Here is an 11,790-nt window from a genome sequence, read left to right as displayed (position 1 = left end):
GGAAGTGATCCTTTCTAGTGGCCGCATTCAACCTTCGGTAGTCTATGCACACCCTCCAAGAGTTTTGCACCCTTGTTGCTATAAGTTCTCTGCTTTCGTTCTTGATTGTAGTCACTCTGTATTGCTTTGGAACCACTTGGACTGGGCTTACCTATTCACTATCCGAAATGGGATAGATGATGTCCGCTTTTAGTAGCCAGGTGACTTCCTTTTTCGCAACCTCTAAAATAGTTGGGTTGAGTCACCTTTGAGGTTGTCAAACGGGTCTAGCTCCTTCTCAAGGAATACTCGGTGCTCGCATACTTGGGGGTTTATTCCCACTAAATTCGCCAAACTCCACCCTATGGCCCTTTTGTTCTTCCTCAAGATGCATAGCAACTTTTGTTCTTATTGAGGGTTTAGCTCCTTTGCAATGATCACAGGGAACTTGTGGGCTTCATCAAGATATGAGTACTTTATGTGGGGTGGTAGTGGCTTCAATTCTACCTTTTGGTCTTGATTTGGAGGTTGAAATTCCAGATGGTCCGGATGGTGTAATGTGTTTGCTTCACTTGGATCTTCATTTGTGTCTTCAATCATGTACTTCTCATCCAACTTTGCAAAGTGCACTTCGGCAACAATGTTGTCAATTGGGTCACACCGGAATAGAGAATGATTCTCCGGTGGATGTTTCATTGCTTCTTCTAGGCTAAAACTCACGACTCTCCCATCTATTTCAAATGAGTAGGTTCCCGAGTAGGCATCTAACTTAAATCTAGAGGTCCTCAAAAATGGTCTCCCAAGTAGAATGGATGATGCCCTCTCAGACTCGCTTGATGGCATCTCAGGAACATAGAAATCAATTGGAAACACCAACTCTTTTATATTTACCAACACATTTTCCACAACACCCGTCACAGTTATTATGCTTTTGTCTGCTAGAACAAATCTTGCCGTCGATCTCTTCAATGGTGGTAGCCTCAATACCTTGTAGACGGAGAGGGGCATAATGCTAACGCATGCACCGAGGTCACACATACAGTCTAGAAATTGAACTCCATTTATGGTGCAAGTGACCATGCATGGGCCCGGATCGTCACACTTCTCAGGCAATGCTCCCATTAAAGCGGAAATAGAACTCCCCAATGGAATAGTCTCTAGCTCAAGAATTCTATCCTTGTTTATGTATAAATCTTTAAGGAGTTTTGCATATTTAGGTACTTGATGGATAGCATTAAAGAGGGGGATGGTTACCTCAACTTTCTTGAACATTTCTATCATTTTGGGGTCAAGTTCCATGCGCTTTCTAACTTTCTTTGCAAGTGTCAGAAATGGGATTGGTTGAGCAATTTCTTCTTCCATGGTTCCTTTATTCTTAGGGACCTCACTTGTTGGTTGAGTTTCTTCATCCTCAACTATGACTTGTGGTGCCTCCTCTTCTTCTATCTTTTCCATCTCTACTCCCTCCTCCTTTTGAGTGATTGTGATTGGACTTGGGTTCTTTGCCCTCTTCTCCTTTAATTGAGTTCTGGATCTCAAGGTGATGGCATTAATGCCTCCCTTGGGATTGGGTTGAGGTTGAGAGGAATGGCACTTGGATTTGGGGGGTGAGGAGTAGGATTGGATGGTGGATCCATGCGTGCAAGAAGAGCTTGTAGTGTAGATGTAAGGCCGGTAAGGCCGGAAGCAAGTATGGTTTAGAGCTCTTTTTGGCCTTGGAGGATAGTCCGAAGTGTATCATCTTGATTGGAAGAAGTGGAAGGGTATGTGAGTTGAGGGGCTTGTGATTGGTTGGGTGGTGGTCGTTGATGTGGTGGTTGGTATGTTTGGTAATTTCTTCCTTGATTTTGTTGGGCATATGATTGGTTTTGGGGGTATGGGGGTCGGCTTTGTGAGTTGTTGTTGTTCCATCTTTGGTTGCCTCCATTGTTGTTGTTATCCCTACTTCCTTGTGGGTGGTTATCCCTCTAATTTTGATTATAATTGCCACCCCCTTGATTATAGTTTCCTCCTTGATGGGGGTACCCTTGATTGAAATTACCGCCTTATTGGTAGTACCCTTGATTTGGGCGGTCATAGAAGTTGTGGGTAGCCGCCAAAGTGTTGTCTTCTTGAAGACTTGGGCATTCATCCGTGTAGTGGGAATAGCAAGAACAAATGTCACACACTTTTTGAGGAACTAATTGTCGACTATATTGTTGAGGGGATGGTGGAGGTTGATGTTGGTAAGGTTGTTGTTGATAAGGTTGTTGTTGGCCCAATTGGAGTTGCTTTAGGATGTTTGTCATTTCTCCCAAGGATTTGGCTAGAGCGGTGGTCTCGCTACTAGTTGATACCTCATTCACGGTTTTTGGGCGGTTAACTCTTCTTCTAGCATGTTGATTGGATTCGGCTAAGTCACTAATGAGTTGCCATGCTTCCTCCGCCATCCTATATTTAGACAAAGAACCATTGCTAAAGGAGTCCAAGAGAGTCCTATCTTGTTCTCGCATCCCTTGGCATATGTAGCCTAGCAACACTTGGGTGTCGATCATGTGATTAGGGCATGCGTCAAGGAGTTTGTTAAACCGTTCCCAATACTCACATAGGGGTTCCGTTTCGCCTTGTACAATGCATGAGATCTCCTTTCTTAGCTTGTCCATCCTTTCCGGTGGCAAGAATTTTTCTAAGAACCCTCTTCTAAGCAAGTCCCAATCGGAAATGACTTCACTAGGTAGAGTGTAGAAGCATTCTTTGGCCTTATCTTCAAGAGAGAAGGGGAAAGCAAACAACCATATAGCAACTTCATCGGATCCTTCCCGTCTAGTTGTTGAGCATATACGATGAAAATCTTTGAGATGTCGAATAGGGTCTTGTGCAGGAAGTCCATGGAACCTAGGTAGGAGGTTAATCAAAGCGGTCTTGAGTTCAAAGTTTGCATTCAAGTTGGGATGAAGCACATGAAGAGGTTGAAGAACATAATCCGGTGCACCCGCTTCCTTGAGAGTAACTCTCCTTGGAGCGGCCATGGTGTTGGTACCTAGATCAAAAGAAGATTTATTAGTGGTATTAATGGGGGAATGGTTAGTGCCTTCTTCAAATGACGGTTCAATATTCACTTCGGGTAAGGTTGGTGAATTGGTAGGAACCTTTTCACCTTTCCCAAAAGTTAGCCGCCTCCGAGCTTGTCTGATGTGAAGAAAAGTTCGTTCAATTTCCGGATCAAATGGGACTAAGCTCGGATTCGGTTGTGAACACGTCATACAATGAAGAAGAAGTAAAGCTCATGGTAATAAGTGGGATTAGTCAATCAAACAAAGAGGTAAGGGAAAATGCAACTATGTACATATACACATATTTACACTAAGCAATAACATGGCACACATAAACAATTCCCCGGCAACGGTGCCATTTTGATAAACGAAATTTAACATGTCGATATAGAATTCAATAGTGAATATAATTGTGAGTATAGTCCAATCGACATTCAAACCTCACATCAAACAATTCTACAATCTATAATCGAGAGTATTAGTCTCCCGAGTCGTCCTCCCTTGGAATTGCTAGAGAATGCATGTTATTGATTATGAAGCTTTTGTTATGAATCTTTTGAAGGTCGGTGTATTAATAGCAAAAGTAGATGACAAATAATCAATATTAAAGGACTTGGCCTAGGGTTGGTATTAGAAATTCTATCACTATAGTTTCCTTCAATAATGATAGCAATTAAGCCTTGCTCCACTTAGTTGACCTCTAAGTATGGAGGAAAGTCAAGTGAAAGTAATTAGCTTGAATCACAAGTCTTAGCTTCACCCTAAGGGAATCTAATTTTAGTGCATCCCAAACCAATTAGCAATCCTTAATTCTCAATCAACAATGGACATCCACTATTCAACCACTCCTAATGGTCCAAACCCTAAGCCAAGTGGGAAACTTTTACTCCATAACTAGTGTTGGCATTTTATCAAACAATTGATGAGCATTCGTAAGAGCCATTAAGAAATTAGAATGGAGAATTGAAAGGAAGAGATCTAAATCACACAATTGTTTGCAATTAAACAATCACAAGTAATGGATATGAAATTACCTCAATTCACTAGTTCCAAATCCAAGTAACAAAAGCAAAGCTAGATCCAAAGTGAAAGGATCAAGAACACTAATTGAGAATATGAGAAGAGTAGATCTACTAATTGCATCAAAGTAAAATTGTATTACAATGGATCTCACCAAGGAAAATCAAAGGAGAATTGTAATGGAGATTGAGGAGAATGAAATCCTAGATAGAAGTTCGAGATTCTCTCTCTACCGAAAGTGTAACTAACTCTAAGAAAATATCTCAGGAAATGTAAAATGAGCCAAAAGTCCCTTAACCCTTCAATCCTTGGTCTTCTTAAGCTTTTTCCCGCCAAAGCACTTCCCCAAAATAGGATCTCTAACTGTCTCCACGCTCTGGTCACGTGCTCTCTTAAAAATCATGTGAGACCATCGGCGGGTACACGCACAGCACGCGCACGCGTCCTTGGGAATTGCAATTCGCGCGTGATGAGCGGATAATTTATACGCTTTTTGGCATTGTTTTTAGATAGTTTTTAGTATGATCTAGTTACTTTTAGGGATGTTTTCATTAGTTTTTATGCTAAATTCACATATCTGGACTTTACTATGAGTTTGTGTGTTTTTTTATAATTTCAGGTATTTTCTGGCTGAAATTGAGGGACCTAAGCAAAACTCTGATAAGAAGGCTGACAAAGGACTGCTGATGCTGTTGGAATCTGACCTCCCTGCACTCGAAATGGATTTTCTGGAGCTACCGAACTTCAAATGGCACGCTCTCAACGGCGCTGGAAAGTAAACATCCAGAGCTTTCCAGCAATATATAATAGTTCATACTTTATTCGTGATTAGATGACATAAACTGGAGCTCAACGCCAGTTCCATGTTGCTGTCTGGAGTCAAACGCCAGAAACACGTCACGAACCGGAGTTGAACGTCCAAAACACGTTACAACTTGGCGTTCAACTCCAAGAGAAGCCTCAGCTCGTGGATAGATCAAGCTCATCCCAAACATACACCAAGTGGGCCCCGGAAGTGGATTTATGCATCAATTACTTACTTTTGTAAACCCTAGTAGCTAGTTTAGTATAAATAGAACTTTTTTACTAGTGTATTAGACATCTTTGGTCTCAGTTTTATTTTATTATTCATCTTAGGAGACTATTGATCACGTTTTGGGGACTGGCCATTCGGCCATGCCTGGACCTTTAACTTATGTATTTTCAACGGTGGAGTTTCTACACACCATAGATTAAGGGTGTGGAGCTCTGCTGTACCTCAAGTTTCAATGCAATTACTACTATTTTCTATTCAATTCGATTTATTCCTGTTCTAAGATATTCGTTGCACTTCAACTTGATGAATGTGATGATCCGTGACACTCATCATCATTCTCACCTATGAACGCGCGTGACTGACAACCACTTCCGTTTTACCTTAGGCCGGGCGCATATCTCTTGGATTCCTTAATCAGAATCCTTGTGGTATAAGCTAGAATTGATGGCGGCATTCATGGGAATCTGGAAAGTCTAACCTTGTCTGTGGTATTCCGAGTAGGATTCCAGGATTGAATGACTGTTACGAGCTTCAAACTCCTGAAGGCTGGGCGTTAGTGACAGACGCAAAAGAATCACTGGATTCTACTCCAACCTGATTGAGAACCGACAGATGATTAGCTGTGCTGTGACAAAGCATTTGGACCATTTTCACTGAGAGGATGGGATGTAGCCATTGACAACGGTGATGCCCTACATACAGCTTGCCATGGAAAGGAGTAAGAAGGATTGGATGAAAGCAGTAGGAAAGCTTAGATTCAACAGGGACCAGCATCTCCATGCGCTTATCTGAAATTTCCACCATTAATTTGCATAAGTATTTCTATCCTTTATTATTTAAGCAAGTATCTCTTTATATTTCCCATAACCAATTATTATCCGCCTGACTGAGATTTACAAGATGACCATAGCTTGCTTCATACCAGCAATCTCCGTGGGATTGACCCTTACTCACGTAAGGTATTACTTGGACGACCCAGTGCACTTGCTGGTTAGTTGTGCGGAGTTGTGACTAAGTGTGATTCACGTTTGAGAGCGCTACCAAGTCTTTGGAGCCATTGTTGATGATCACAAATCCATGCACCAAGTTTTTGGCGCCGTTGCCGGGGATTGTTCGAGTTTGGACAACTGACGATTCATCTTGTTGCTCAGATTAGGTAATTTTCTTTTTAAAAAGTTTTCAAAAAATTTTTTTTCTTTATTTTCATTTTTCTAAAGAATATTTTCGGAAAAAAAATAAAAGAAAATACAAAAAAATCATAAAATCATAAAAAACCAAAAAGATTTTGTGTTCTTGTTTGAGTCTTGAGTCAATTTTTAAGTTTGGTGTCAATTGCATGTTTTTAAAATTTATGCATTATTTTTTTTCGACAAATTCATGCATTCATAATGTTCTTCATAATTTTCAAGTTGTTCTTGGTAAGTCTTCTTGTTTGATCTTGATGTTTCCTTGTTTTGTATCTTTTGTTATTTTTCATATGCATTTTTCGTTTGTTAGAGTCCATGCATTAAAGATTTCTAAGTTTGGTGTCTTGCATGTTTTCTTTGCATCAAAAATTTTTCAAAATTATGTTCTTGATGTTCATCATGATCTTCAAAGTGTTCTTGGTGTTCATCTTGACATTCATAGTGTTCTTTCATGCATCATGAGTTTTGATTCAATAATTTTCATGTTGTGAGTCATTTTTATGTTTTTCTCTCTCATCATCAAAAATTCAAAAAAAAAATCAAAAAAATATCTTTTCCTTATTTCCCTCCAAATTTTCGAAAACTTGAGTTGACTTAGTCAAAAATTTTTAAAATTAGTTATTTCTTGTAAGTCAAGTCAAATTTTCAATTTTAAAAATCTTATCTTTTCAAAATCTTTTTCAAAAATCATATCTTTTTCATTTTTTCTATTTTTTTCGAAAATTTTGAAAATTATTTTCCAAAAATCTTTTTCTTACTTTTATTTCAAATTTTCGAAACTTATGCTAATAATTAATATGATTGATTCAAAAATTTGAAGTTTGTTACTTTCTTGTTAAGAAAAGTTCAATCTTTAAATTCTAAAATCTTATCTTTTAATTTCTTGTTAGTTAAGTAATTAATTTTAACTTTAAAAATTAAATCTATCTTATCTTATCTTTTATATCATATCTTTTTCAAAATTTTATCTTTTTCAAAAGTTTAATTTCAAAATATCTTATCTAACTTCTTATCTTCTTATCTTTTCAAATTTGATTTTAATATCTTTTTCAACTAACTATTTGACTTTTTGTTTGTTTCTTATCTTTTTCAAAACCACCTAACTACTTTTCCCTCTCTAATTTTCGAAAATATCTCATCCCTTTTTCAAAAATTCTTTTTAATTAATTAATTGTTTTAATTTTAATACTATCTTATCTTTTATTTTCGAAAATCATTTAACTTCTTTTCAAATTTATTTTCGAAAATTCTTCCCTATCCCCTTCTTCTATTTATTTATTTATTTACTAACACTTCTCTTCACCTCTCTTCATCTCAAATCACTGCCCCTACCTATTCATTCTTCTTCACTCCTTTTCCCTTTCTTCTTCTACTAATGTAAAGGAATCTCTATACTGTGACATAGAGGATTCCTCTTTTTTTTCTTGTTCTCTTCTTCCCTATATGAGCAGGAACAAGGAAAAAGGCATTCTTGTTGAAGCTAATCCTGAACCTGAAAGGACTCTGAAGAGGAAATTAAGAGAAGCTAAATTACAACAGTCCAGAGACAACCTTTCTGAAATTTTTGAACAAGGAAAGGAGATGGCAGCCGAACCCAACAGCAATAATGCAAGGAGGATGCTTGGTGATTTCACTAAACCAACTTCCAAATTTGAGGAGGATGCTTGGTGACTTCACAAAACCAACGTCCAAATTTGATGGAAGAAGCATCTCCATTCCTGCCATTGGAGCCAATAATTTTGAGCTTAAGCCTCAACTAGTTGCTTTAATGCAACAAAACTGCAAGTTTCATGGACTTCCATCTGAAGATTCTTACTAGTTTTTAACTGAGTTCTTTCAGATTTGTGAGACTGTAAAGACGAATGGAGTAGATCCTGAAGTCTACAGGCTCATGCTTTTCCCTTTTATTATAAGAGACAGAGCTAGAACATGGTTGGACTCACAACCTAAAGATAGCCTGGACTCCTGGGATAAGCTGGTCACGGCCTTCTTGGATAAATTCTTTCCTCCTCAAAAGCTGAGCAAGCTTAGAGTGGATGTTCAGACCTTCAAGCAAAAAGATGGTGAATCCCTCTATGAAGCTTGGGAAAGATACAAGCAGATGACCAAAAAGTGTCCTTCTGACATGTTTTCAGAATGGACCATATTAGATATATTCTATTATGGTCTATCTGAGTTTTCTAAGATGTCATTGGACCATTCTGCAGGTGGATCCATTCACTTAAAGAAAATGCCTGCAGAAGCTCAAGAACTTATTGACATGGTTGCAAATAACCAATTCATGTACACTTCTGAGAGGAATTCAGTGAATAGTGGGACGCCTCAAAGGAAGGGAGTTCTTGAAATTGATGCTCTGAATGCCATATTAGCTCAGAACAAAATGTTGACTCAGCAAGTCAACATGATTTCTCAGAGTCTGAATGGATAGCAAAATGCATCCAACTGTACTAAAGAGGCAGCTTCTAAAGAAGCTTATGATCCTGAGAACCCTGCAATGGCAGAGGTTAATTACATGGGTGAACCTTATGGAAACACCTATAATTCATCATGGAGAAATCATCCAAATTTCTCAGGGAAGGATCAACAAAAGCTTCAACAAGGCTTTAATAATGGTGGAAGAAACAGGCTAAGCCATAATAAGCCTTTTCCATCACCTTCTCAGCAACAGACAGAGAATTCTGAACAGAGCCCCTCTAACTTATCAAACATAGTCTCTGATCTGTCTAAGGCCACTTTAAGTTTCATGAGTGAAACAAGATCCTCCATTAGAAATTTGGAGGCACAAGTGGGCCAGCTGAGTAAGAAAATCATTAAAACTCCTCCCAGTATTCTCCCAAGCAATACAAAAGAAAATCCAAAAGGAGAGTGCAAGGCCATTGATGTAATCAATATGGCCGAATGTACAAGGAAGGAGAAGGACGAAAATCCTAGTGAGGAAGACCTCCTGGGACGTCTCTCAAACAAGGAGTTTCCTATTGAGGACCTAAAGGAATCTGAGGCTCATATAGAGACCATAGAGATTCCACTAAATCTCCTTTTGCCATTCATGAGCTCTGAAGACTATTCTTCCTCAGAAGAGGATGAAGATGTGATTGGAGAGCAAGTTGCTCAATATCTAGGAGCCATCATGAAGCTGAATGCCAAGTTGTTTGGTAATGAGACTTGGGAAGGTGAACCTCCCTTGCTCATTAGTGAACTAGATACATGGGTTCAGAAAATCTTACCTCAAAAGAGACAAGATCCTGGCAAATTCTCAATACCCTGTACCATAGGCACCATGACCTTTAACAAGGCTCTGTGTGATCTGGGGTCAGGGATAAATCTTATGCCACTCTCTGTAATGGAGAAACTAGGGATCATTGAGGTACAGCCTGCCTTATTCTCATTACAATTGGCAGACAAGTCAGTAAGACAAGCTTATGGATTAGTAGAGGACATATTAGTAAAGGTTGAAGGCCTTTACATCCCTGCTGATTTTATAATCCTAGACACTAGGAATGAAGAGGATGAATGCATCATCCTTGGAAGACCTTTCCTAGCCAGAGCAGGTGCTGTAATAAATGTTAACGGAAGAGAATTAGTCCTTCAATTGAATGGGGACTACCTTGTGTTTAAGGCACATGACTATCCTTCTATAACAAGGGAGAGTAACCATGCAGAGCTTCTCTCAGTACAGAGTCAAACAGAGCCCCCACAATCAAACTCTAAGTTTGGTGTTGGGAGGCCACAACCAAACTCTAAGTTTGGTGTTGAACCCCTGTATCCAAACTCTAAGTTTGGTGTTGGGAGTTCACAACATTGACCTGATCACCTTTGTGGCTCCATGAGAGCCCACTGTCAAGCTATTGACATTAAAGAAGCGCTTGTTGGGAGGCAACCCAATTTTTATTTATCTAATTTTATTTTTATTTTATTCTTATTTTGTGTTTTAGTAGGTTCATGATCGTGAGGAGTCACGAAAAAAAAATATTAAAATTAAAAACAGAATCAAAAATAGCAGAAGAAAAATCACACCCTGGAGGAAGGACTTACTGGCGTTTAAACGCCAGTAAGATGCATCTGGCTGGCGCTCAACGCCAGAACAGAGCATGGATCTAGCGCTGAACGCCAGAAACAAGCAACATCCTGGCGTTTGAACGCCAGGAATGTGCCTTGAGGAAAGCTGGCGCTGAACGCCAGTAACAAGCATGGAACTGGCGTTCAACGCTAGAAACATGCTGCACATGGGTGTTGAACGCCTAGAACGTGCATCACTTCAGCGTTTAAACACCAGAATGGTATGCTAAGGCATTTTACATGCCTAATTGGTGCAGGGATGTAAATCCTTGACACCTCAGGATCTGTGGACCCCATAGGATCATCTCAGGATCTGTGGACCCCACAGGATCCCCACCTAACATGTTCTCCCCTCTTCTCAACATTCATTCTCTCTTTCCAATAAACATTCTTCCCCAAAACCCTTCACCAATCACCTCAATCTCTCTTCCTAATTACCCCCTTCACCACTCACATCCCTCTACTCTTCCCCATAAACCCCACCTACCTTCAAAATTCAAAAATCTTTCCCACCCAAACCCACCCTAAATGGCCGAACCTACCCTCTCCCCCCTCCCTATATATACCCCTCCATTATACTTCATTTTCACACAACACAACCCCCTCTTCTATACCTTGGCCGAATACACCTACCCTTCACTCTCCTCCATTTTTCTCTTCTTCTTCTTCTTCTCTTCTTTCTTCTCTTGCTTGAGGGCGAGAAATATTTTAAGTTTGGTGTAGTAAAAGCATAAGCTTTTTGTTTTTCCATTATCATTAATGGCACCTAAGGCCGGAGAATCCTCTAGAAAAGAAAAAGGGAAGACAAAAGTTTCCACCTCCGAGTCATGGGAGATGGAAAGATTCATCTCCAAAGCCCATCAAGACCACTCCTATGATGTTGTGGCAAAGAAGAAGGTGATCCCTGAGGTCCCTTTCAAGCTCAAGAAAAATGAGTATCCAGAGATCCGACATGAAATCTGAAGAAGAGGTTGGGAAGTTCTAACCAATCCCATGCAACAAGTCGGGATTTTAATGGTTTAAGAGTTCTATGCAAATTCATGGATCACTAGGAACCATGATCAAAGTATGAACCCGAATCCAAAGAACTATCTTACAATGGTTCGGGGGAAATACTTAGATTTTAGTCCGGAAAATGTGAGGTTGGCATTCAACTTGCCCATGATGCAAGGAGATGCACGCCCCTACACTAGAAGGGTCAACTTTAATCAAAGGTTGGACCAAGTCCTTATGGACATATGTGTGGAAGGAGCTCAATGGAAAAGAGACTCCAAAGGCAAGCCGGTTCAACTGAGAAGACTGGACCTTAAGCCTGTAGCTAGAGGATGGTTGGAGTTCATTCAATGCTCTATCATCCCCACTAGCAACCGATCTGAAGTTACTGTGGATCGAGCCATCATGATTCATAGCATCATGATTGGAGAGGAAGTAGAAGTTCATGAAGTCATCTCCCATGAATTCTACAAAATAGCCGATAAGT

At 39.6% G+C, this 11,790-nt stretch overlaps 1 protein-coding gene and 1 non-coding gene across 2 annotated transcripts; both read right to left on the bottom strand.

Moving 5' to 3' along the window:
- Window positions 1-387: 387 nt before the first annotated feature.
- On the bottom strand, window positions 388-1,434 carry LOC107489393 (uncharacterized). Its single transcript, XM_016110142.1, has 2 exons — window positions 1,234-1,434; window positions 388-1,155 (listed from the first exon to the last, which is right to left on the bottom strand). The coding sequence occupies exons 1-2, from the start codon at window positions 1,432-1,434 to the stop codon at window positions 388-390; spliced, it is 969 nt and encodes a 322-aa protein (XP_015965628.1).
- A 6,843-nt stretch (window positions 1,435-8,277) lies between these two features.
- On the bottom strand, window positions 8,278-8,381 carry LOC127748213 (small nucleolar RNA R71). Its single transcript, XR_008010155.1, has one exon. It is a non-coding gene; the product is annotated as a small nucleolar RNA R71 (small nucleolar RNA).
- Between the last annotated feature and the right edge of the window lie 3,409 nt (window positions 8,382-11,790).

This window comes from Arachis duranensis, chromosome 5 (genome assembly GCF_000817695.3).
Source record: "Arachis duranensis cultivar V14167 chromosome 5, aradu.V14167.gnm2.J7QH, whole genome shotgun sequence".
NCBI lineage: Eukaryota > Viridiplantae > Streptophyta > Magnoliopsida > Fabales > Fabaceae > Arachis > Arachis duranensis.
Note: the sequence above shows the minus strand (reverse complement) of the source record. Positions and strands in the feature narration are given on the sequence as shown.

Bases quoted from the DNA above. Each gene is read 5' to 3' on its own strand.
- LOC107489393 (XM_016110142.1), bottom strand. From the start codon at position 1,434: ATGGAAAAGATAGAAGAAGAGGAGGCACCACAAGTCATAGTTGAGGAT. The intron at 1,156-1,233 runs GTAACCATCCCC...TACATAAACAAG, and splicing joins AAATGTTCAAGAAAGTTGAG to GATAGAATTCTTGAGCTAGA.